The sequence below is a fragment of the Grampus griseus genome (genome assembly GCF_964374135.1).
Source record: "Grampus griseus genome assembly, chromosome: 2".
In the NCBI taxonomy this organism is placed as follows: domain Eukaryota; kingdom Metazoa; phylum Chordata; class Mammalia; order Artiodactyla; family Delphinidae; genus Grampus; species Grampus griseus.
The window spans coordinates 5,229,959-5,257,723 of NC_139018.1; the positions used below are offsets into that span (position 1 = coordinate 5,229,959).

The window sequence follows — 27,765 nt, forward strand, 5'->3', positions numbered from 1 at the left end:
TGTCTCTAAGTAGCTGGGCGTCCGCAGACAGTCCCTCGGCCTCTCCAGACTTCTCCACTTGTAAATGCAAAGGCATGGTTCAGATAGCTACGACATTTTCTCTGGCTCTAAGGTTCTGATTCAATTTCAAGGCCAGAAACTGAAATACACAGTTAAGCCACTAGAGGGGAGGAACAAATGATTTACTACTAATTTCAAATAACTTTTAAAGATCATTTAACAGTTAAAAAAAAAAAAAAGAAGATGAAGACCCTGTCCCCTCTGTGTTTACAGAAGAGTAGTCTGATTTCCATTGTTCCTGTTACCTCCTTTCAAGTATAGGATTTTAATGGAAAATAGCATAAATAGTTAAAATTTGATGTTATTAAAATATTTTCTGAAAAATGGTAGCACTCAGGATAAAAATGGAAGAACTTAATGTAATTAGTTTCAGATCATACACTGTGCATGGATACACAATGCTATACAAAAATGGACATCAGAAAAGTTACAAGAAGTTTTGGATAAGACATGACAATGACCACAGATTGTGGTAAATAAGTACGTGGAAGCCAGTTCTGAGTTGTTCTATTCGTCAAATTCTACTAGCTCCTTCTCTGATTCCTTAAAATACAAACCGAAGTCTTGCTGAAGTGCTTACAAAATTTGGGCTAAAATCCTTCCAGCAGCCCTTATAGATTACACCCAGACACAAATTCCATGGGTTGAAGTCATGATTACAGGGAATTCATGGCAGAGGGTGTCTGAAATTCACTGAAGAGGCAACGTGCCCCCAATTCAAATGGTTATTTATTATAATTTTAACTTTGCTTATTAAATGTGTACTTAACATTTTAATGTTTATCACGTGTGTAAATAAGTATCTTAAGAGTTAATGGATCCTTAGGCAAGAACAATGCTATTTAAAAATTAGCTGAAACTAAGGTGAGCTCAAGGGGTTTGTAAAGTCAGTGTAAGAACTTTAATTTGCAATAAAAAATTCAAATGAGGGATTAAGAAGTACTCAGACACTTTATATCTAAGCAGGCTCATTCGTCAGCAAAATTTTCAGAAAATTATTTTGTGTTACCAGTTCATGACAAAAATATTAAAATAGAACTCACTTTTCCATCCTTAGATGTGCCTGCAACTTGTCCTGTGGCTATCGTGATCCTATCAGGATGAACTGCAAGGCTAAAAAGAGATATTTAAAAAACATCTACCGTTCAAAGGTAAGCTTCACTCTTCCCTTGAGCAAATATAATCTGGTCAAAAATTTAAAAGTAAGATATACACAGTGCCTAACTTCTTACAGTCATGATAAATTCTCTAAGCACCTCATTTCATTTCACCTTAATTCCTTTATCTATAGAGAATTTTCAAATTCAAAGAAAAAGCACCCTCTGCTTGGGAAATACCATTTCAATCTCAGAACCACTTCATTAGTATACAATCTTTATTAAGAAGTCATTTGAGTATCTCAAATAGCAAAAGCATCATCTTTTTCCAACAGCATTTTAATAACTGACCAGGGAGTCAGGATAAATAGAAATACATAAATCCATCTATTCATCCATCATCTTTTCCAGATACATAAAATCGCTACCAAAGGTATAAATGAATTATAGGAATAGCAGACCCAGACATACACATGAGGCAAAACATTTTTATTAAAAAATAAAGACCCAAATTAGAAGCCGTTAGCACGAGAAGGCCTCCAGATAGGGGTCTGTTAGAGCTATTTGTTTAGGTAACACGGTTGGTTAAGATGATGTGTTATAAGGATAGAAAACTAAAAAGGTGTCTTAGAGAGTAGGCTACCCAGAACACAAAGAAGAGTTTTCCCCAAAGATCCTATTTTCTCAGATCCCTTTCTTTCTCTTTAGTTATATCCCATCACTGAACCCTTTCTGCCAGTGCTCTTCCCACAGGTGTCAGAGGAATCGCAGTTTTGAGGACTCACCACTTCACGTCATCATTATGGCCCGTGTAATGCCGCTGAAGCTGCTCCTCCACATTGTACAGCACGACCACGGATGCGATGAAATACACGGTCTCGCCCGTTGGAAGCAAGTACAGGTTGTTACGACAGTCTCGACCCCTGTACCCATAGCTTCGTGTACGTCAAGACAAAATAAAAAATATGTTTTTTAAAAGTAAAAAATAAAGTAAAATAAAATAAAAACCCAACTCTTTCACGTGCTCTATTTTCTTGTCTTTCATTTTTTTCTTCTTGGAAGCTCGTTCACGTTCCCAAATCTCATACTATGAAGGCTCCAGCAGCTTTATTTCAAGAACGCTAGTCATACGGCTGACTCAGATTTTGGTGGCTTAGATTTTGTGGGAGCTTTTTCGTTTTCTTTTTTGGAAAGGGTATTCTACCTGTGCTACATGTCCATTTAATATAAGCCGTATACTGTATTTCCTTCATTTAGTACTGGGTTCATCCTCATGTTCCTTCTTTAATGAGTCGGTGTTAACTCGAAGTTAGGCCCCAAGGTTAGCCAAGTCCCTACTTGGCTGAGGGGGCAATGCTAGCCTTTCCTTCCAGGGTACCCCTCTTTCTTTCTTTGGGTTTAAAAACTTTGTGCCAGCATGGCTTAGTGACATGATTTTCTACAGCTGAATTTCGATAAAAGCATTCATCGACTGATTACTTCGTGTAAGACTTAGTCAGTGAATAAAGGATACACCCATTCCAGCTTAAGTCTCTTCGTTGGTAGTTCTACTTTTGCTTCCAAGCTGTAAGAATCCACTTGATCTTTGGGCATGTGCATGGTAACAGGGCGTCCACGAAGAAACATCTTTACATATCCTTCTTCTATGGAGAGAACAAAGAGGTCAGTAGGATACCTCAGTGCCCAGCGTACCTGAAAAAAGGTTGTATTTTCTCTAGCCTTTCAATGGGAAAGCGGAAACTTTGCCCTTTATGTCCTTTCTGGTTAAAGTCCCAGGGAAAACTACCTAAAACACAAACGGTTTGAAACAAAATTTTTCATCTTGCTTGCCTTTGACATTCTGCTTACTTAAGCAATGTAAGAAATTGTAAAAGGCAGGAAAGAACTGGATTCCCACAATTATTTTCCATGAGAGATTTTAGTGCTTACGTTTCATCATCAGGAGGGGGAAAAATGCCACCCCCCCCAAAAATTACAACTAACACAAGAAATCCACTTAAATTCTTTATTGAGTTCAATGTATATACAATGTCAGTATCAAAATTCATAAAATATCTTTCAATATTTAAATTGGTGTGTTATAGCGCAATGTAAAAATGTGTCTTTATGTATCTTTTACACTGGACACTTCTTTCAAGTGTAAAGAACACAAAATCAGCAGAAGTACCTGCCGGGATGCATGCAGGAGGAAAATGGTCAAAGAAAAGCTAGAATAGGGAACCAGAGAACAAAAGACCCATTAGAGAGAGAAACTGGGAAATAAACCTCCCTTAAACAAACGTTTTTAATAACAAAATAACTATGATGTTTTGATAAATGATAGGGATGAAAGTAAAACCCAATAACATATGGACAAGGGGCAACTCCTGGACTTTTAAAAAGAAACGACTTCGGGTTTTCTGGCTACAGTTTTCAGGATATAATAAGACCAAAGAAAATGTCTTGTGAGCTCTTGATGAATTCTGTTCTGATTCAGAACTCACTGCATTCTGATGCTTCACTGCAGATCAAAGGACTGGGTCTTAATGGCATTTAAATTGGGCAGTTGGGACCACGGATATCTGTACATCACTCAACAGAAAAATCCTCCGCAGAGAGGAAATTGCTGAGGAAGTCATAAAGTAATTATAGTGTCGTAAGTACCACATTTACAAATTAGTTTTGTAAGTCTTATTCCTAAGGATTTGCAAACAATGCCACATGCAACATTGCCTGGAAGTTGAGAGGCCATCCCACTTTTATGTTATGGTGTGCGTGCAAGTCAGGTCATAAATGCATGCGATACACTCTTCACTCCTGCATACAGCGTGCCAGCTGCTCTGTTCTGTGATCCGCCTCCCCAGCTCCGCTGGGACTAGCCCATCTGAGGCCCACGGCACTGCAGGCCTTCTCATCACCCCGCCCCCCGCCCCCCGCCCCGGTCATCCTAGATGCTGCTGCCAAACCTGTCAAGGCCCACAATGGATTCAGAATCCTTCTCCCACTCTCTTACCTGCTGGACCCAAAGCTCTAACTGCCCTGCCCCGCTATTCCCGTACGTGACCTCACTGGCCACAGCTACCCCCCACCCCGTGGAACCTTCTCTCTCTCTGCCACCTGCACACCACTCTGTGCCTCTACCCATGCTCGCCTCAGCTGACCTCTTCCCTTCCTTAATCCCTCACCCAAGTCTCAGCTCATCAGACAGTGTGCCTACCTCAGCTGCAGACCCTAAAAGCACCCAGCAGACCGACAGAAGGGGGACAAGAGGGGTGGGTGTGACAGCTTAAGTGACAAGCGATTCTGTTAATTCTCTTTGTAAGGGGCATCACGGAATGCAGATTCAGAATAAAGGGACTATAATGCCATCCCACAGCACACACAAGAAGCCTAGTAGGGCTGCATGTGATCAACGTAAGTGACACATCTACTTGAGTATATGGTTGTTATGTGCTGGTAAAGTCCTTATGATGGAGGTTTGCTCACTGGGCAGTTCTACATCACTGGACTGGGCAAAAAAGCGCTGGAGTTAGCCTTGGCACTGTTTTGTACTGGTAAGTCAGACATTCTACAACTAAAATGAAAAACGCAGCAAGGGAAAGCAATGGTTTTTTTTTGTTTTTTGGGGTTTTTTTTTTCAGGCATATTAGGATAACAGCACACACCCACCAAACCCAAAGGTGCTAGAGGGAGCGGCCAGCAGCAGTGCAGGTTTCAAACAGTGGGGCATCCAGGGGTTGCCCTATAGCTCTCTTAAGGTTCATACAGATTTTAAAAAGAGTTCCTATAATCAGCCAATAATCCATCAAGATCCAATTTATAGCTACTCATTAAAACCCACCCCAGTAAATGCTCAGGAATGCTTTTAACTTCCAACGAATCAAAGTGGTTTGCATCACAAAAACATTTTCATACAAGGAGACTATCTGTTGGCCTGTATGAAAAGAGTTTCTGCAGCCTGGGTCACAGCTTTGCTCAGAGAGCTATGAGGTTTCAGAAATGCCGCCTACCTTTGCAGTGTGTCACCCGGCGTTTCCCTTGTGATTTCGGAGACAGAGACAGAAGTGCTGGGTAAAGAGACGATGGGGCACTGCAGGAGTGACTGGCCTGCCCGGGAGCACTCCCGAGTCCTCAGGCCGAGAGGCTCCCGGCCCCCTGCTAGAAAAACCTGGACACATTTCGGGGATTCTGACAAGTGCACTCCAGACCTAGCTCTGCAGGCTTAGGGTGATTACATTTTCAGTGAGTAATTTCATGCTTCTTGAAAACGAAATGAATACTGAAGCACATGCGGATAAATAGGAAAGTCCGACTTTCATGTTTCAATTGTGCACTTAAGGGGGAAAAAAACCTTGGAAAATTAAATGAATTTATTTAACCCGTTGCACACTTGTCAATGATTTTGCGTTTTTAAACACACTTTCAAATAAGGTTACTATTCTCAAAATAGCAGCTCCCTTATTATAAAATGTGTTAGAAAAGACATATAGAAAGATATATATGAACTATTAGTTTGCAGTTTAGGAAATCAAAGGCAGAAAAAGAAAAAAAAAGTTGCTTTTAGACAAAGTTATAACTGGATGCATCAGAAACTTTCCCCTTCAGAGAAATGTAAATGTTCATGATGGGGGGGGAGCCCCATTAGTAAGGAAGAGATAACAAAGCAACAGGAGTCTTTTAACCTAGAACTTCTGTTTCAGTATAATGGCATCTCACTCTTCCTCCTTACTGATGTATCTTGAATCGGTTTAAAGGGGGTGAGTAAAGGGTTTAGTCTTTATGACCATTTTCTGGGTGGTCTCTGTATGACGTGAGCCATCAGACCCCCAGGTACAGGCTGACAGTGAGCGCTCAGCCCCCAGTCCTGCCACATGGACCCCCATGTTCTGCCCGTCCCAGCTGCCCCTGAATAACTACTTCTTATCGCCCCTCAAGTCCTGAGGTGACTGAGGGACGCCCGCACCAACATTCAATCAGCCTTACCTGCGCTGAAGACCGGCTCCTTGGGTTTGCTGTGGAGATAAAACCAAACCAGTTTGTAAAGGGAGGCTGGGGGTGGTGGTTAGTCTCATTCACAGAAGACCCCACACCCCACTAACTGCCGCAGTTTGTCACACGGATGCTGTTAAAAAGAAAAACAAAACCATGTAACTGCAAAGAGGAGGAACGTAAGCAGAAGTGTCCAAAACCAGGTGCCAGAGACGACAATCCCGACTTTACCACCAAAGATGTGCTTTTTATGAGAGCAGATAAAGGTTTGGAGACGGAAAACATGTGGCTCATCACGACGGGAACAGCCCTGCCTAAACGTGTAGAAAGGTTTGTCTTCCTTCTCCACGCTCTTCTGGCAGATTATCTGAAGAACTTATTTAAAACTAGCAAACTCCTGCCACAGGGGCTTTGGGGAGAGAGCTTTTAGCGTCCAGCTCCCAGCAGGGATGGGTACGGGGTGGGCGGGGGGAAGATGAAGGGGTGGGAGAGAGGGAAGAATAAGGAATGTCAGGGTGTGGCCACATCCTGGGACATGTGGGGATCCCCACTGTGGGCCTTGGCCAGGCCGAGACCCCCCATGACTGCACCTGGGAAACCAGAACCCCACCGTGTTCAAGTTCACACCACCAGGGACTGAGGTCATCCCTAGGGGCAATCCTCCCACAGGACGAGCCTGCATGGGGAGTCCCCCCAAGTGCAGGAGGGCACAGCCCTCCCCGTGACAACCTGACAGCCGCCTGTGGGAAGACTGTCACCTCGTGCCAGACAAGGGAAGGGACTCCCAAGCACGGCAGGAAGTGCGTCCCGTTCAAACACAGAGCCAGTGCTTGAAGCCAAGCCTGTGAGACTCCGATGTCTATGCCGTCTTCCAAGGTACCCCTACCCCACCAGAGTACCTCCCGCTTTAAGATGTGGAAAAGACACAGTAAATAAACGAAACCCGTCCCAGAGAGGGCTGGGAGAACTGTAAGCCTGCAGAGGCGCCTACATTTTTTGTGCGTACATGTTGAAAAACACATACTGGAGCAGATACGGTCCTAATGTTACTTTTCTCCTTCATTTTAAACTTGAAATACATTGAGAAACACCACCAGTAAAAACTACCCCTAATCCCATGATGTAATAAATGATATTATTTATTAATGGCCTTGATTTTCAGATAATTTTATGAGTATATGGCGGGAAACTCTTTACTGATGCTTTAAGAGTGGTTTACTGTGTTTCAAGTAGGTGGATCTGCTATGGGCTGAGATTTCTGCATGCAAACCACCGGTCACTGAAAATAGTACTCTGCAGGCCCCGCACACCATTTAACACAAAAGCCTAACTTCCATCAGCCCTGAAGGCCCAAAACAACCTCTGTGGACCCCGACATTTTTAGGATCTCATCCTCCTGTCTCTCCCCTCAGTCACAGACTTCCAGACACTCTGTCCCTGCTGTCCCGAGACTGGGCCAGCAGCTCCCAAGCCCGGTGTGGACCCCAGCTTCCCACCCCCCTGGAGAGCGCATGGCCAGGCGTGTGCTCAGAGCCGCCCCGAGAGGCCTTCTTCCATGCTCCACTCTGCGGCCTCCTCGGTCCTGCTCACCACGCCCCGCCTGGCTTTATCTGTATTAATCTGTCTCTCCCCAGAAGCGCAGGAGGGCAGAGATCTTTGCTCACGACCGCGTCCCGGGGCCTGTAACAGTCTTCAGCTGCTGCCTGGAAGCTGGTAAGGTCTGGAGCCCTCCCTGCCTCTGATCCCAGCTGGCCCCGTGGGTGTGCGTCTGGCCGGGGGCGCTGGGGGCTGTCCCGACGGCCCTGCTGCCCCCCACCTCCCCCGAGGTAGCCGGTACTTCCTGGCGCCTGGCGTTTCTCGCTGTCCTCCCGGTCAGTCCTCAGTCTTTACTGCGCCATCACGGCATGCAGCCCCTCCAGGGCCCCCTCTCAGCATCTTCGTCCCTCCTTCGGGGTGGTACCCACACAAGGCCCAGTGTGGAGCATCCCTCCCGGTCCTCGGGCTGGGCCCTCGGCAGGTGCCATGCCTGGGCTCAGAAAGGGTGGCTTCAGAACTCCTGTCCTGCTCCCAGGCTCTGTCACAAGCTCACCGAAGGTCTGTGGAAAAGGGGTACGTGTGTGTGAAGGTTCCCTTTGTGCCTGGGGCTCCCGAGAGTTCTACACCACTCGGCCTCTCGGGATTCTACAAGCTGTCAGCTCCTTTCTTCTTACAACCATTCCTCCTCTCCTGCAGCTCTGCCAAAGATCACGGCGGCCAGGGCAGTCCCTCCTAAGAGGGGCTTGTCACTTTCGGGGCTGGAGTTCGTCATATCACTCGGTGACCTCGGCTCCACGGCGGGCTCACCTGGCTTGTTCTCGTCGTTGGGGGGAGTGACACTCTTGTGATTTTCTAAGCAGAAGCGTTAAGTCTTAACTGCAACTTTTATATCTTATTAGATTCACAGGCAGGGCAAGGACACAAGAGGAAAAGCTAAAACAGAAGACTACAAAGCAAACCTACTGGTTAGGTAAGCCAGGCAGGGAATTAGAAGACAGGAATGTTATTTTTCCATCATGACTTTGATCACAAAAGCAGAAAGATGCCAAGTCCATGAAACAGACATAAGCAATCTGGAACCCTCCCTAGAGACAGAAAAGAGCAATTACAGATTATGTTCCTCTTAGAAAGAGAACATCCATAGGGGAATTTGAACTTCAAATATAGGGAAGCCAGCGGAATTTTGATGTTGAAGAAGATGGATGAAAGATCAGTTAAAAGACCAGAAAAAGGCAGCTAAGTGTTAACAGCTAAAGGTCACTGAGAGGTACCAGGTACTGAAGTTCTCATAGTTCTTTACACCTTGCTCTAAACTATGCCTTACCTTTTGGGTATACAGGTATTGTATTTAGAAAACAGACTATCGCTAGGCTTCGTTATTTTAGAAAGTTCAATTTTTATAGAAAGATATACTATACTTACTTTAGAACCTACGATTCCTGCCCACATACCACCCTCCTGAAAGGCAAGAAGCCTGGGAAAAGGTACTATTCCAACTCACACATGCACGTCTTATAAATACAAACCTATAAAATGACAATAAATCTTCCCAACGATTGACAGAAGGGCAAACCCACAGAACATGTGATGACGAGGATCCAAAGTTAAAGATGCTGTGGCCCCAGGTCAAAATCAGTGAATGGCAGCCACGCGCCCATCACCTGTCCGATCTTGAACTCACCGTCGATAGAGCTGAGCGTGGGCCCTTCAGACCCAGCACACTGGAAACACGCTCGGGTTGTGGACTCACTTGGAACGGGAGACGACTGCCTCTCAAGGTGTGGGGTAATTTGTCCCTGGGCACCCATTCCTTAAATGGGCTAAATGGAAAACTGAAGTGGGGGACTTGGCACTGCCTCTGCCGCCAGGGTGCGGTTCCTGGGGGCGGGGGGAGAGTGAATAAACTCTGGGACCAGAATGAGGCTCCATCCATCCCTGTCCGAGTCTGGAGTCAGCGCAGATGTTCCCCACCCTGAAGCCCAGGACTGAAGTAAGCCCAGAGGAGAGAAAGGATTTCCCTTCTGGCAAGCAAACCCTCGTCTCTTGGCTATTCCGGCCTCAGGCTGCTGGGCCCAATATCTCCAAAATGAACCACGGTGCAATCCAGTGCGGGTCTTTTTACTGCTCTGTTTTTGGCAGGAAGGAGATTTGCTGAAAGAGCTTGGCTGTACGCTCCCTAAAGCTGGAAGGTTCGGGAGACTCTCCTAACTAGAAGCAGTACCTGGGGGTCACGGAGGACGTGAGGAAGCCTGGAGCCTTCACCAGACCAGTAGCTGGATCTAGAGGCAGTAGGAGGAAACCAGACAGTTGGCCCAAAGAAAAACTCCCACCCGGAGCTGTGAGCTCACACCACGAAGCAGCTATAATCACCCAAGTCACATGTTATCCCCGAAAACGTTCACTGTGGACTCTGGTTGCCGGGACTGTCAAAAGTGGCTGTTTCCCCTTCATCTGATATCATTCAGATGACTCACTGTGGGCTGGGTGTTTGTAAGGGGGAGAGTCCAGCCAAGAACTCGTTCAGACTCAGATGCAACGAGTATTCCCTGCACTGCTCCTCTGCGGTGGGATCCGCGCTTAGCACATGCGTATCTGTTACTAATTTACCCCAAGGTCCTGAAAGCCGGTCTCCGACACATGGGTGGCGCATGTAACAGGGAGCTCTGGAGACGGGAATTAGGGCAGACTGACAGTGGCCAAGGCTTCCGAGCAGAGATACTTGCTTTACAAAATGATTAGTAAGGCCTGATCGCGGAGGAGACCGTTCCAAAGTCAAACATGTTTTTTCCCTGCAACTGATTCATCTACTAAAATGGTGCCTCTCGGCATACGTACCATGACTCCTTCTGAAAATGCCTGCGCTTGATGAAATGTGGCCCCTGCTGGGAGTCAAGATACTCTGCTACGTAAACAATGATTCTTTTTATAAATTGCCCTTAAGTAAGCAGCTGTTAACTCCAAGTAGGGTCATTCAGGAACCATCTATTTAAAATATTTAGAAGTTGCTACTGGGGACAAAAACTACTGCTTCATAGACATTTCCAACCAATACTTCCAGTTTAACGTGGCAGAAGGAGCACAGGGCTTTTTGTTTTTTCGTTGCACTGGGTCTTAGTTGAGGCTCGTGGGCTCCTTAATTGTAGCACGTGGGCTCCTTAGTTGCAGCAGGCGGGCTCCTTAGTTGCGGCTCCAGGCCTCCTTAGTTGCGGCAGGCGGGCTCCTTAGTTGCGGCTCCAGGCCTCCTTAGTTGCGGCAGGCGGGCTCCTTAGTTGTGGCATGTGAACTCTTAGTTGCAGCATGTGGGATCTAGTTCCCTGACCAGGGATCAAACCCAGGCCCCCTGCACTGGAAGCGTGGAGCCTTACCCATTGCACCACCAGGGAAGTCCCAGGAGCACAGATTTTGAAGGCAGTTGGATTCGTGTTTTATTTGGGCAAATCATTTTACCTCCATAAACTTTAGATTCTTTCATCTACAAAAATGGGACTAAAACCACTGTGAGGCATAGGGTACTGGCAGGATCGTATATAACGTGACAAAGTATCTAACACACGGTTATTAATTAATATTACTTCCCTCTTCCTCCTAATTTCACTGACAATAACCTATCAACACATGTATGTACTTTTGAGCTCTTCACCTAATAGCCTCAAAACTAAAACAAAATAAAGAATACCATACCAGCACTTATTATTTTAACATTTGTTAAAAACTAAATGACCCCTTGGCTTAAAGAGTGAAACAATCTTTTCATTTGAAAAAAAAAAAAAGATTCATTTAAATCACCTAATTTCCAACGTTTCGGAATCCAAAATGTAGTGTTAAAATCATCTACCAATAGGTGGTGCTGTTTGCATAGTTCTTAAATGACTATGGTTTTAAAATCTAAGTACAGTATATAGGTAACATCCTTTCATTCATTCAGCGAATGTTTATTGAGCACTTACTGTGTGCCAGAACTGTGCAAAGTGCTAGGAATATAAAGAAGAAAAAATGACACAGCTCTGCCCTCCCAAAGCTTAAGGGGGCGGGGGTGGGGGGGGCGGAATGTGTGGGAAGCCCCTGGGGGATGGGGAGGGAGGAGTTACAGTTACAGATAAAGTTAATGGGCAGGAACAAAGCAATCTGGAAGGCAGCTAACTCAGACCAGGGCGCTCAGGCAGGCTTCCCAGAGAAAGGGGCATCCTGGAGGATTAGCTGGAGTTCTCCTCCTGCCAAGTTTCCAGACACATACATATGCCACTTAGGACAAGGGACAAACCTCCACTTACTAAGTGTTAAAAAGTGTAATTCATCAAGCTCTGCATTTGTTTGGTTTTGGTATCTGTTTGATTTTCTAATACTACAATAAAAAGATTTTTCTAGGGGCTTCCCTGGTGGCGCAGTGGTTGAGAGTCCGCCTGCCGATGCAGGGCACACGGGTTCGTGCCCCGGTCCGGGAAGATCCCACGTGCTGCGGAGCGGCTGGGCCCGTGAGCCATGGCCTCTGAGCCCGCGTGTCCGGAGCCTGTGCTCCGCAATAGGAGAGGCCACAACAGTGAGAGGCCCGCGTACCGCAAAAAAAAAAAAAAAAAAAAAAAAGATTTTTCTACATATGCTATCTTCTTACTTTCATTTGGGTTTCTTTAATGAAGACTGAGTTTGAATATCTTTTCCTTAGTTAATTGGCTACTCGTATTTCTTTCTCAGCGAACTGTCTCTGTTCAAACCTTTTACCCACTTTCCGATTGAGCTAACTGTCCTTTCCCTCGCTGGTGTGTGTTGTGACCTTTGGAAATGAAGGACATTGGCCCTCTTCAGTTGTGGGTGTCATTCGTATTTGTTGAGAGGATGAGTCTTCCTGGGCTTTTCCTTCCCACTTACCGCCAAGCCTTACGCTCTATCCTGCACATGGTAGGTGCTCAGTGAGTCAAACAGTGCTGGGAAAGGGTATGAGTAAGGTGAGAGAAATCTTCAGAATTTCTGATTCCTCCCTTTTCAGCTTGGGGTGAGATCAGAAATGGGAGTTGGAGAATTCTGGAATGTCCCAATAAAGAGAGGCACTCAAGGGCTTCCCTGGTGGCGCAGTGGTTGAGAGTCCGCCTGCCGATGCAGGGGACATGGGTTTGTGCCCCGGTCCGGGAGGATCCCACATGCCGCAGAACGGCTGGGCCCATGAGCCATGGCCGCGGAGCCTGCGCGTCCGGAGCCTGTGCTCCGCAACGGGAGAGGCCACAACAGTGAGAGGCCCGCGTACCGCAAAAAAAAGAAAAGAGAGGCACTCAAGATTGGGGAGTGGGGTGAGCAAAGGTGTACAAACGTCAGCTCCGACTCTGGGAGGGAGAAGGCAAACATCAGTACTCACACCATCTACGGAGCACCAACGTCGGCCAGCCCCACGCTACGCACACCATCTTGTTTAATCCGCACAACAGCCCTGAGAGGTAGGTACTGGTTTTTACTGGTGCTGAGGGAAACCCCAAAGAGGTTAAGTAACTAGTTCACAGTCACATAACAAAAGTGGCAGAGCTGGGATTAAAATTTGGTTATGGCTATAATGCCCCATCCGTCTACACTCTTTTTGTTATATTGACTGGGGTAAAACGAGTTGTTCAACAAATGTTTATTGGGTACCCACTGTATGCTGGGCATTGTTCTAGATGTTGGGCTGGTCTGACAGGACTAGAAAAGCCTTGTTGGTATCCAAACGTCCAACAAAAGTGCATTCGCCTAGATAAATAATGATCCACATCTGAAATAACGTTGTAAGAGTATATTTCCTGACACAAAGACATGCTCATACAGCAAACGAAAAAGAGGGTTAAAAAGTGTATGCAGAAGAATATTCTTTATGTAAAAAGTATACCCTACACACATGCAACACCCTAGAAATAAAGTCTGGACGGAAACACAATAAAACGGTAGCTGTGAGTTCTCTGAGTGCTGAGATAATAGGGGATTTTCCTTTCCTCCGTTTTGCACATTTGGATATCCTAAAACACATGTTGACTTGTGTAATAAATAGATTACTACAAAAAGGAAAATAAATCTTGCTGGGGGAAAGTAAGAGCCAGTGTTGGAAGCTGTGGATATCAGGGTACAAGACAGGGTGAGGAGCCAGTAGATGAAGGACCTTGAACCCAGGCTGAAGATTAAGATTTACATTCCGCCATCAGTGATGCGAAAGGAAAAGAAAAGCAATGCTGAGCCTTGAGGACCCTGAGGTGTCAATCAAAAGACTGCCTCATTGGTGTGCAGAAAAGGGAACCCGCCTGCATTGCTGGTGGGAATGTAAATTGGTGCAGCCACTATGGAGAACAGCATGGAGGTTCCTCAAAAAACTAAAAATAGAGTTGCCATATGATCCAGCCATTCCACTCCTGGGCATATATCTGGACAAAACTATAATTCGAAAAGATACATGCACCCCCTATGTTCATAGCAGCACTGTTTACAATAGCCAAGATGTGGAAGCAACCTGAATGTCCATCGACAGATGAATGGATAAAGAAGATGTGTGTGTGTGTGTGTGTGTGTGTAATGGAATATTAGTCAGCATAAAAAAGAATGAAGTAATGCCATTTGCAGCAATACGGATGGACCTAGAGATCATCATACTGAGTGAAGTCAGACAGAGAAAGACAAATACCATATGATATCACTTATATGTGGAATCTAAACTATGACATAAATGAACTTATCCATGAAACAGAAACAGACTCACAGACATAGAGAACAGACTTGTGGTTGCCGGGGGCGGCGGGCGGGGGTGGGGGGCAGGTAGGGATGGATTGGGAGTTTGGGATTAGCAGATACAAACTATTGTATATAGAATGGATAACCAACAAGGACCTACTGTATAGCACAGGGAACTATATTCAATACCATGTAATAAACCATAATAGAAAAGAATATACATATTATATTATTATAATTATATATATAACTGAACCACTTGGCTGTACAGCAGAAACTAACACAACATTGTAAATCAACTCTACTTAAATAAAATAAATTAAAAAGAACAAGACTGCCTCACTGAACGCTAGAGCTTAAAGAAGGATGGAGCTGAGAGTTCCGCTTAGGGTTCTGAACTTCACAGCCTGGATAAAGTAGCCAGTTGCACAACACAGAAGGGGATCTGTGGGAACGCTTTTATGTGGCAGACGTCTTCATAATTTTGAAGCTTTCTTCGTATTTGTTTACTCCAGAGATGGGCAGTTTATTTGTGTGTTACAAGGTTTCCAGCAGATGGCTGAAACGTTTCTTGTTCTGACAAAATCAGCTCATACTGCAACAACTTTTTGATGGAAACAAAGTGTCTTGCTTACAAAGTTGATATATCCTATTCCAGTCAGAATTACAAAGGAGGAACCAGTTGGATAACTGAAACATTTTATCAGTCTAGCAACATCTAACATAAACTATGCATTACAAACAGTAGTTGTTTTTCTGTCTGATATAAAACATTTTTTAAAAAAAATTTTAAAAAAACCTCTCTTGGATTACTCTACTGGCGACATTAGATAGTACAGGTTGTTTATCAGAATGTTATTGGTGATTCCCTATTTAAATTTAATAAATACTTCCTTATGACACACTGTATAACTGTTAATATTCACTTACAACCAATAATATATAAAGTGAATATTACATTGCCATATATTGCTTTTGTTCTTATGAAAGTTTTGTCGGTACCAAGATTAATAAGGGCTGTTAAAATTCTGTGGCTCATTGCAAGCAAACTATTTTAAAATGTTAACTATTCTAAGATAAAAGTCTACAATGTCACAAGAGAAACTGTTGACTCTCATGACCATTTCCAAAGAAAAGGACATACAAGAGCACGAAAAGTGAAACTCTCAGGAATAACAGTTTCTATGAACACAGAACACATGATTATTATTAAATAAATTAATGTATCTTGGAAAATGGGAATGCTTAGGACATCAAAAACACTGTTATTTTATGTTGGACAGTAAGATCTGTACAGTTTATAGGGAGTGTAATTATTATTACTGAGGAATATAATTGTTGAAAGGAGCCTCCTAATTTTCACAGAAGTGCCAGGTGCACTGGAGCCAGCGCTGTGTGTGGTGCGTGGTCACTGTGAGCGTTACAGCCGACAGTCTGCGATTGACACAAGTTAAAGCACTGCCCTGCGTGAAGGACTTGCTTCTGCAAATCAGGACAGACCCAGAGTTACACCTCACTCACTCACATTCTGATAAGCTTTCCTGTGAAGCTCGGGGCCTGCACACCAGCTCATTCTGATGTGACAGTAACAACCATGAGAATACATGGTCGGTCCTCTGCATCCGCAGGTTCTGCACCTGCGGAATTAAACACCCACAATCGTAGAGATCCACGGCTGGTTGAATCTGTGGCTGCAGAGCCCACGGGCTAAAGGACTTGAGCGTCTGTCCTTGGTATGGGGGTGGGATCCTGGAACCAATCCCCCTCGGACAACCTGGGATGACTGTATAATACTTTATTTCTCCCCAACCAATTTTATATTTTGCCAAAATCCAGCTTGCACTCATAGGACTGTGTCCTGTGAATGTAAGTTAATATGTGTTAGACCAAAAATAGACTAATAATTTCAGATGTCATCCACCACCTTCATCTTACCAATGAGGAAATGAAGTTCAGAATTTTGGAAAGCCTCATGAATTATTTTCTTCTACTCTGCACAGGCTTCAATTTATAACAGCTGCCATTACTGAGTGCCAAGTGCTACGATGGGTGTTTTCCTACCCAGTTAGCTCTCTGACAAGATTGAAGGGAATTAGGTATAAAATCCCTTTTTCACAGAGGGGAAAAACTGAGGCTCAGAGAAGTTAACTGGCCAAATTCACTTACAAACCCAGATCTCCCTTTTACTCCAGAGCATGTGTCCTTTCCATTACATCTTGCTGTTTATAGTAACCAAACATGGACAATGTGTTAAAATGCAAGACAGCTTTCTGGAACCATGAACAACGTAAGACAGCATCCTGGCACCATGGACAAATACTTGTGTGTGATGCAGAAGAGGTCACGCTGTCTTAGACCACTGAGGATCATGTTTAAAAGGGGAATTGCATCGAGGCCACCTCTCTATCCCTTTCTTTGCCTGCTTTAAGCCATGGGGACTGGGCATTGGTCCATTAGACTCCAGCTCTGATTCGGTACAAGGTCAAGGTAGCCCAAGAGTAGGGCTCTTCATATGGGGATGGAAAGGAAAGATGAAGGGAAATGGGCAGGCAGCAACAGAAGAACCAGCTTGACCTTCACCTCTATTGCTTCTCAGCTACTTCTTCCTTCTGTCGGAGTTCCTGCTGCCATCATTCCCATGGGCCCCTAAAGGTGTCTGTCGGTACCAGCAATGACCTACGAGAAGGCAGGAACTTTCTCTCTGAAGCTCCTTAGGTGCAACTCAACCAGTTCAGTGCTACGTGGGCCTCAACTACTATTCCTGGGCTCTAATGAGACGAAGAATTTATGCTTAAATGGACGTGTTTAGTTGCCTGAATTATTTTTATAAAATGATTAGTAAATTTTCCCAGTCCCTCATTTCCAAATCAAAATTTCCTACGGTAGCATTAAAAAACAAAAAAACCCTTTGTAAATATCTTTCATGGAAATATTTACCCAGCACACTTAGCAAAGCCATAGGATTTAAAAGATACAACAGATCTGGAGTTTGCACAATACAGATTCTTTTTGGAAATTCTTAATACAAATCAGATGTGCAGAGAAGAAGCCAGGTTTTTAAGAACTGCCAAGATCTAGACATCTCAGGTCAACTTCCAAGCTTACGCTGAATTCAGAGAAGCCTAAAGGCCACCCTGCATCTCTCACTCACGCTCTGCTACCATTGTAACTACTTGGCCTTATTTCCAAGGTATTATCACCCAATTAGCATAATCTTCTGATAAGAAGTCCTATTAATAGTCTAAATTAGAAGACAACCCCAGGTTAGTGGTTTTGAGATTGTTAATGGACTGTGGACTTGACCTGCTAGAGATAGGAGAGGCCCCTGTATCTCTTTCTACGAAACATATCTTTTAGGAATAAAACTGAAAAAGGGTTTAAGCTTCCTTTACAGGACTGAATCAGAATGGACTTACAAGCTTGGAAATTTTTCAGCCTGTGGGTTGGAGTCCACTGCTTTATGACTAAGCCTTCTCCTTACACGAACATTTGGAAAAAAACAAAACAAAACATGGTTAGCCTGTGAAGCTGAAATTCCTTCCTAAGCCTTGCTCAATAGAGAGAATAGAATTAAAGCACAATGTTTAAAAAGAGAGAATAAAGTACATTGAGTGGATATATACAGAGACAGAGAAACTGATCTCAAATACACAATACATTCTTAAACATAAAACAAGCTCTCAGGGCTTCCCTGGTGGCGCAGTGGTTGAGAGTCTGCCTGCCGATGCAGGGGACACGGGTTTGTGCCCCAGTCCGGGAAGATCCCACATGTCGCGGAGCGGCTGGGCCTGTGAGCCATGGCCGCTGAGCCTGTGCGTCCAGAGCCTGTGCTCCGCAACGGGAGAGGCCACAACAGTGAGAGGCCCGCGTACCGCAAAAACAAAAAACAAAAAAAAACAAGCTCTTAAAATGCCCCAAATTAGCTTTCACTAATAAAATGTTACTATTAACAGGGAGCTATCATAATCCATTATAAACCAACCTCAAAGAAAAAACTCAAAGCATGTTTCATGAAACCAGAAAGAAAATAGTTCCTAGTTCTGGTGTTAGCTCAATATTAAAAATAGTTTCTGACAAATCATAAAATTACAACTTTTCACCCAGTCTGTCGCAGAAAATACTGTTCACAAACAAGCCACTAAAATTAATTTTAAAATGGCAGCAGAGAGTATTAGAAATATAAAGTGCTCCGTATGGAAATTCAGAACAGGTTCTCAAATTCCATGGAGTTGGTACTAAGCAAATTCTCAGAAACGACTTCTGTCTGAATAGGAGCCCTGAGAGTTCAAGTTGTAATTTTCTACTTGGATGATAAGTGGTGTGAGCTGTGACCCGCAGCTGTTTGATGAGCGCCCACAGTGACGTCAGGAGAAGGAGTATGGGGCATGGAGGGCTCACAGCTTGTGTGCGTATTAGGGGGTCTTCTGATTCACCTCTGGGAAAAGAGGCCACACAATATCTGAACCGCAGGAACCAGAAGTAAGACGCCCCTTACCTTTCACTGTTCTTTTTGCCACTAGAAGAACTGCTGGTGGATCCCGTGCGATTCCGGTTTCCTTTGGAATCCCCATAGCTTTCCCTTCGACCACCAGGAGATACCCGTTCGGAAGAGCTGGTCCTCTTGATGGTACTAAAAGTACAAAGTAAATGACAATGAAATCCTTCACGGAGTGATTTTATTTTATTGCTGAGTGTGAAGATATATACATAGAACATTCTATTTCCATGTGGATATTTAAAAGATAGAGTGGTTTGAAATTCCTAACTATAGAGATGAAAAAACTTTTCAGAATGTCACTTGAGATCAATGCCTCTCCTCATTGCCTTTGTAACTGCGACAATCAGTGTAGTTCAAGGTCATAGAGGAATTTGAAAGGTAAGATTCCCAACAATACCGTGAGAACTCTCCAGGGGCCTAGTGGGAGGTGACCCCGCCCTTGTGCAGTTTTCAGTCTAGACCAGTGGGGCTCAACCAGGGGTGACTCTGCCCCCCAGGGACATCTGACAATGTCTGGAGACACTTCTGCTTGTCACAACGGGGGCAGGGGGAGGGCCGCTATACCTAATGCATAGAGGCCAGGGGTGCTGCTAAACACCCTATAATGCCCAGGACAGCCCTGCGACAAAGCGTGATCCACCCCCAAACGTCAACAGTGCTGATAAGGAAGAACTCTGGTCTAAAGGCGTACGTGGGACAAAGACATTCCACTCTCTATAGGATGCCTCTGTTTAGAGGTGGTGCCCATGCAAGTGCTTACTTCCTTCTGAATAAACAGAGGGACTAGAGTGGCTGGAAGCCTGGTGAGGGATGTCTGGGGAAGACTTCCTGAAGACTGTGAATTTCTGGGAGACAGAAAATGAACGGCTTGGACGTGTTATAATGACACAGTAGGGAAGATCCTGTCCTAGGAAAAGGGATACCACACGCACAGGTAATTCACAGGCGTGAGGGGTCAGTTAGCCAGGGCAGGGGCTGTGGGTTGATGGTTTGCTCTTGGAGCCCGGAAGTGTATTACAGGCAGCCCTGTAAAGTTTCTTTGTTTGTTTTTTTTTATCTTCATCATTAAGCCATATGTTTCCTGAGATCCCATCTCATTTATCATTCTTATATTCTTTGCAGAGCCTAGTATAGAAGCTTGATAAATATTAATTAAATGAAAGGGTGAAATAAATGAAACGATCAATGGTAGTGTCACCCTGACCCTGTCGCAGGCAGAGGCATGTGATGCTATAATTTAGCACCTGCTCCGTGAGGAAGAAAGAAGGACGAGAGTGGATGGTGGTGCGGCTCCCGGGTGGGGCTGCGGGGGGAGGTCTGGTCTGCATGCACAGAGTCAAGGTGCAGGTGGGCGATAACGCCAGGTCTGCAACCCAGGAGGTGGCTCGGGATTGGCACTTCAACTGGGGGGTCACTGAACCACGGACGCGGAGGAAATCTCCACGCCGGGAAGGAGAGAAGACGAGAACGGAGAGAACCTGCCCGGCAAAGAGTGACTCTATAAGACGCTGGTTGAGGAACTGCCACAGGAATCTCAGGTAGCAGATAAACCCCGAGGGACTGGGGAGGAAGAACCCCCAGAGGACAGTTAAGGTGCTGGGGTCGTGGATGCGGGAGGGGGACCTCGATGATGACGATGAAGCCTCAGGGGCTCCAGTCAGGGGAGGGTGGAGACGGACCTGAATTTCAATCCGGAGGACACAGGCAGGAGCTGAGAAGCTTGAGACAGTGAGACTACTGCCCCTGGGCTGGATTCCAAAGCCCTCCTTTCTCACAATTAAATAACACAGAATGTGCAAGAGCCTTGCACACGGGATGCTCTGCTGTCATCCCTTCATTCTCTTTTTCCTCCTCATCTCTGCCTTCCTTTGGGCCAACTTTAAGTCCTTTTTCCTCTGTAACTTCCGATCGGTCAGTAAATAATCTCTTAGCACGTTTTCAAAAACTGCACGGTGTATCGGCTTTTGAAAAGCCATCTCGCTCCCTGAGTGAATGAACATAAATAAAATGACCATAATCATGATGATCTGAAGACACTTTCTGCGTAGTCTTTTTGGTCACTGAGGAAACTCTGAATTGACAGCCCCGGGATCTCACAGCTGGGATCTGCACGGGTGTGCCTTAAGGTCAAAATGTGAATTTTTAGAACTCTCAATTTGAGGACAAGGAAATTACAGATCTTAGGAGAGCGTTACATCTCTGAAATTTAGGATTGAAGTCTAAAAATTACAGAAACCTTTATGTTTAAAGTTCAAGATCTTCCAGTGACGAAAAACACCAAGCTAATTTCACGTTGCGGGAGCTCTCTCTGCTAAGCATCTGGCCCGCCGAGGCTCTCAGGCACACTGCCCCAGCAGCTGGCAGCCCTGAGCGGCACCTCCATAGTGTCCTTGTGGGAGTTCAGGGTAAGTTCATGGCATTTTAAAGGCTTGTATAAAACACCCTTAAAGAGCTGAAAAGCCATGACTATTAATCAATGATAGCAAACGTTAATCGATTTTCTAATAATCAACACTCAACCTGGTGGCTGGAAGAGTTAAGAGGGGAGATCAGTGATGGAACCATGGGCAGCAACGGTTCGCATGTATTAAGAGCTTCACGTTTTATATGAATCATTTAATTTAAACCTCACATCCCCTGCAAAAGTATCATTGTCCTTATTCTCCAGATGAGGCGACAGCTTCAGGGATACAAAGCAACACGTCTGAGGTTACTTGACCCCTTGCTCTCTACTGGGCCTCCTAGTTAAGGCCACCTAGGGAATTCCCTGGTGGGCCAGTGGTTAGGACTCCTCGCTTTCACTGCAGAGGGCCCGCGTTTGATCCCTGCTCAGGGAACTAAGATCCCACAAGCTGTGCGGCATGGCCAAAAAATAAATAAATAAAATAAAGACCGCCTGCAATTTATGAAACACCGAGGTACGTTAGTTTTGAGGACCTGTTGAACAGAGATGTTGGACGTCTAAAAGTCCAATAAAGGTCAATAATTAATACAGTTATATGATTTAAGCCTTGATCAATGGCAGGCATCGGAGAAGGCCCTCTAAGCTACTGCACCAAAAGGGTGGTAGAACTACCAAAGCATTAGTGAGGGTTACAAAGTAAGTCTAAGTACTCCTCACCTGGGTGTGGAACTGTTCAGTCTGCATGCACTGAGAAGACTCACAGACCTGTTTAATCTACGTGTGAGAGGCACGGAAACAAAGCAGAATAAACACGACTGCAATAATAAAAGCGAGGAAAAATATTTTGGTAAACTTCAATAAATTACAGAATACACCGCACATTAAAATGGGAAAACATTTTGGTTTGCATATACAGACTTGGATATAATCCATCCGGCTCCTTCAAGATATTTGTCATTCACGCATTTGCATTAAAATGTTCAGCTTTTAAAAAAATCTACTATTGTTGTATACGTAGAAAAAACAAGAAATTTCCTTTTGAGAGCCAAGAGCTCTCATGAATTAAAGAGGATTTACTAGGACTCAGAGTGAAGGACAGAAAATAGAGCTTGAAGACAAGACATCTGCAGGAACAAGGGCGGCCAGAAGAAGTAATACTGTATACTCACTGAGAGAAGCCTCCTTCAACAACCAGCAGGGAATATCAAAGAAGTTATGCTCCCTCTGGACAGCAAGTGAGAAATCATGTGCTTTATTTTGAAAGTGGTAGAAGTCCTAGCTTGTGAAAGACTGTATAATAACACAGCACAATTTTTTACTGCTTAAGGCAAGCATTTTTGGGGTAGAAATGCAGATACCATCATTTCTCTTCCCTTCTGCTCTCAACCTCCACTCTCAAACCCAAAGTTCTGAAAATACAATGGTTCTTTGCCTTACACTACAGTTGCATTCAATGGTTTTTGCCAATTTAAACTAAATTTTAGACAAAATAAAATCTCTGCAAAGGGAGAACAGAGGGCAAATGGCCATCTTTCTTCTTATGGTTAGATAGTAACGCTAAATGTAATAAGTTACCACAGCATCTTTCTTTCATTATGTGATTTAAAACCAAGAATTGGTTTTCCAAAATTTTGCAGAAAAGATCTCAAACTTTTACAACTGAAAAAAATACTGGGACTTCCCTGGTGGTCCGGTGGAAGCCTCTGCGCTCCCAACGCAGGGGGCCCGGGTTCAATCTCTGGTCAGGAAACTAGATCCCGCATGCCGCAACTAAAAGATCCCGCATGCTGCAATGAAGACCCGGCACAGCCGGGTCCTATTTATAAATAAATAAATGAATAAGTAAATAAAAAGGAAAGAAAGAAAGAAAATACTAATCTGAGGGGAAGCTTGTACTCGTGACCCGAGATTTTCTGATGAGGTCATTTGCCATGACAGCCGGAGGGATTAACGCTAGATTAAAACGATTATCTACTCAACAAATACTCATTTGGAATCAATTTATACTGGGCTCTACGCTGAGCACTGGCAAATCAACATGGGACCAGGACTAACCTGGTTTTTGTCCTGCAAGGGGTGAGGTAATTGTGACAGATTGAGGTCACGCAACTTCAGTAATTAGGAAATACTCTTATCTTTGTCTAAAGACATCTTTGTAGCAAAAACCAAGGCATTTCCTAAGAAGGCTGGTGGCCTTAGAGAATTTGACAGACCAAAATAAGTTTTTTTTCTATCATCTGAAGCCAACTACCTGAGCCCAGAGGGGGGAATTGCAACACTTCTGATAAGAGAATAAGTACCAATTCACCTTCCTCTGTTCAACAGCATCAACTCCCATTTCTAGCTTGTTACAGAGATCACACTCAAAACCTGAATTTAACACATACATTTCAATGGATCTCAATGATAAAGAGTATATTAGAAAAAAAAAAAAAACCAAAGCAGATTTAAATCATGTAAGTACCTGGCACTGACTTTGGTACTTTTACAAATGCTGTTATTTCTAATGAGTGCAACTATTTTTCTAAAGGACTATCAGCTGTTTGTTTGAAAGCCATAGATATGTACCATCCTACCTTCCAACTGGAGCAGAGCATTTTAAAAATAATGCTCTCTTTTTGTACCAGTTTTGTTCTTTTGATCTCTCTTCTCACAGCTTTGCTCTATTGTAAAGCTCTACTTAGGAGTGGAAAGAATGAGTGATTGTTTTGAGCCAGTGGAAATGTTATTCTATTGTCAGCTCCAGCATCCCCACTGAGGAAGGTATGACCCTACAATGTCTTCCCCGGATTTTCTGCCTTTTCTCCTTTCACTAATGGAAACAAAGCTTTTCCCAAGGATTCCAAATCACGCCCCCAATCGAAGTCTTAATTGGCAACACAAAGCACAACCCCTGGGTGCTGGACAATTTCCAAAGGGGATTTTGTTCTTTAGTACTAGGCTGAAAAAACCCCAGAGAAAAGAAAACAAACATATACCCATCCACACACCAGAGATGCCCCAGCTTGGTTAATTTGGAACTCTGATTACAGAAAAATTCCTACATGATTATAAATGTATTTGAAATGGCTCTGGAGGTTGTTTTAATCCTAACAGGCGGATTTCAAAATTCTCTAAGGAGAGATCTATAGGAACTTCGTCACAGAGTAATTATTATGTGCCACTGTTTGGGTTTCCAACTTCCAGACAGATGGGAATTCACATCCACGGAAGCCCACAAAAGGCAGAGGAACAAAATAAATGAATCACTATGCTTTACGCCGAAACACCAAGAGTCTCAGACAATCTAGAAAACCATGTATTTCTAGTTGGCTGCCGGACATAAGCTTATCAAATGAATAAAACTGATTATTTTGTAAATTAAAAAGAAAAGTCTACAAAGGTCTAAGAACATTTCTAGAAGGAAGGTTATTGTTTAAATGCTAATACACACACACACACACACACACACACACACACGCACATACACATATATATAAAATATGATGGCTACCGACTATCTTCCCCCGCCACCATCCTTTCCTTCTAAGATAATATTGCTGAGGGCAAGCACTGTCCGTGAGCTCCTTCATACATGGCTGAAACGGGGGGCAGAGGACCCAGGCTTCTGCTCACAGCAAGGGGCCTGGTCCTGTAATGGGAGTTCAGGCCCTGCAGCCCCATATGAATGGGCGATTCTGTCTCTCAGAGTTGCAACTTGCTGCCAATCTCTGCTCAGTCACCCTCGCCCCTGCCTGCTACTCCTGTCAGCACCCTCAGGGGCATCTCAGAACATCAGTTTCTAAAGAGCATCACCCAGACAGGATGGGGAACACAAAACGGATGGTTTCCAAAGAGCAATTATATCAAGCATTTTTGTATGAGTAGATGTAAGCGCTGACCTGGAAATCTTTGCAAGAAGCAGCCTGTCACAGTGAAAGGAGTGTGAGCTCTGGATCCAGACAGACCTGCGTTGGAGCCCAGGTTCTCTACTCACTTGATCCCGGGCAAGTTACTTCACTTCTTTGAGCGTCAGTTTACCCACTGGCAAAACAGGGATAATAATATCTACCTTGGAAGGTTGTTCTGGGGATCAGTGATAATGGTATTAAAAGCCTGATGCTTAGTACACTTTTATTATTAAAAGGTAATTTCTATCATCATCACTGATTTAAAGAGGGCCCGAAGCACCATGAGGGCTCTTTGTCTTTTTCACATCCTGTGGGAAAGTATCAATTAGATTCTTCAGCAGAGCCTCACTCCTGTAGTCATCTGCATAAATCCCATCCCCCAGCCTTATCCTACCCTGAATCGATGTTTCAAATACTAGAACTCAAAACACAATTTGCCAGGGATTCTTAACAGTTGTGCCAATTAATCCTGCAAGGTCTAAGAAAACCATAAACAGTCTATTAAGTGAAGGATATTATTGTACTACATCAAAGTTACTTTGGATCAAACACAGAGCCTTCCACAGAATCAAAGTGCAAGAATGCTTGACATATGCTCTCATGAAAGGAACTGAAAGCTAGAAATTGTATCTAAATTTCAAATTTTACTTTTATGATTTTTTGCTCTGAAAAAAAATTTTCCTTTTACTTAAATGCCAAATATATAAAGAGATATAAATTTAAAAAGTGTATTTTCTTTAAGAATAAAGAAAAAGAATCTCATGTTTTCATTAACTACTTGCTACTTCAAAAAGTCAGTCTTGAAATTCAACAACTCGCTTTTAAACAGCCAATGAGTTAAAGAAGGAATCGCAAGAGAATTCTGAAAGTATCTAGAGACAAATGAAAACAAAAACAAAACATTCTGAAACTTGTGGGATGCAGAAAAAGCAGCGCCAAGAGGGAAGTTTACAGCTGTGGAAACACTTACATTAAAAAGAAGAAAGATCTGAAATCAACAACTTAACTTTATACCTCAAGGAAACCGAAAAAAACAAGAACAAATAAAGCTAAAAGTTAGCAGAGGGAAGGTAATAACAAAGATTACAATAGAGATAAACAAAATGGAGAAAAGAAAAACAATAGAAAAAAACCAGTGAAATCAAGAGTTGATTTTTGAAAAGATCAATAAAATTGCCAAATCCTCCATTAAACTGAGAAAAAGAGAGAAGACTCAAATAACTAAAATTAGAAACTAAAGAGAGACTATTACAACTGATGTCACAGAAATAAAAAGGATTATAAGAGACTACAATGAATAAATGCATGCCAACAAACTGAATAAACTAGAAGAAATGAATAAATTCTTAGAAACATACAACCTATCAAGACTGAATCATGAAGTATTGAAAACTCTGAATAGACCTATAACTAGTAAGGAGATTGAAGCAGTAATCAAAACCCTCCCAACAAAGCAAAGCCCAGGACCAGATGGCATGACTCCAGAGTTCTACCAAACATTTAAAGAACTAATAGCAATCCTCCTCAAACTCTTCTAAAGACTAAAGGGGCAGTGGGGGCACATCCAATCTCATTCTAGGAGGCCAGCATTATTCAGATACCAAAAAAAAAAAAAAAAAAAAAAGACGCAACAAGAAAAAATACACGCCAATAACTCTGATAAATAATGATGCAGAAATCAACAAAATACTACCAAACTGAATTTAACAGCACATTAAAAGGATTATACACCATGACCAAGTGGGATTTACACCTGTAATGCAAGGATGGTTCAACATAAGAAAATTGATATAATATTGTACATCACATTAAGAGAATGAAAGACAAAAACCACATGATCATCTAAATTGATGCAGAAAAAGCACTTGACAAAACTCAACACCCCTCATGATAAAAACACTCAAACTAGGAATAGAAGAAAACTACCTCAACATAGTAAAAACCATATATGAAATGCCCACAGTGAACACATACTCAATGGTGAAACACTCAACGGTGAAAGCTTTTCTCCTAAGGTCAGGAATAAGGCAAGGATACTCAGTCTCATCACTATTGAACACAGTACTGGAAGTCCTAGCCAGAGCAATAAGACATGTAAAAAAATAAAAGGCATCCATGTTGGAAAGGAAGAAGTAAAACGACCTCAGTTTGCAGATGACATGATCTTAGGGAAAACTCTAAAGATTCCACACAAAAAAATGTTAAAACTAATAATTTCACCAAAGTTGCAGGATACAAAAACCAAAACACAGAAATCAGTTGTATTTCTATGCACTAACAATGACCAATCTGAAAAGGAAATTCAGAAAATAACCTCATTTATTATAGCATCAAAAAGTACAAACTACTTAGGAATAAACTTAACCAAAGAGGTGAAAGACTTGTAGACAGAAAACTACAACACACTGCTGAAAGAAATCAAAGAAGATACAAAGAAATGGAAAGTCATCCTATTTTTGTGGGATTGGAAGACTTAATATGTTAAAATGTCTACAACTACCCAAAGTGATTTACAGATTCAATGCAATCCCTATCAAAATACCAATGGCATTTTTTGTAGAAATAGAAAAAAAAAATCCTAAAATTCATATGGAATCTAAAGGGACCCCGAATAGCCAAAACAATCTTGAAAAAGAA

The 27,765-nt window shown here is 43.3% G+C and overlaps 1 protein-coding gene across 3 annotated transcripts in view; it reads right to left on the minus strand.

The window, feature by feature from the left end:
* EML1 (EMAP like 1) overlaps nucleotides 1-27,765 on the minus strand; it is a 198,408-nt gene that overhangs the window by 37,378 nt on the left and 133,265 nt on the right. For all 3 annotated transcript variants that reach the window (XM_082649109.1, XM_082649108.1, XM_082649107.1), the window contains 6 exons: nucleotides 18,832-18,966; nucleotides 6,120-6,148; nucleotides 5,147-5,203; nucleotides 2,671-2,800; nucleotides 1,943-2,092; nucleotides 1,104-1,173 (listed from right to left, as the gene is read on the minus strand). In XM_082649109.1, coding sequence (XP_082505235.1) covers nucleotides 1,104-1,173; nucleotides 1,943-2,092; nucleotides 2,671-2,800; nucleotides 5,147-5,203; nucleotides 6,120-6,148; nucleotides 18,832-18,966 — 571 coding nt within the window. The remainder of the gene's footprint in view (nucleotides 1-1,103; nucleotides 1,174-1,942; nucleotides 2,093-2,670; nucleotides 2,801-5,146; nucleotides 5,204-6,119; nucleotides 6,149-18,831; nucleotides 18,967-27,765) is intronic.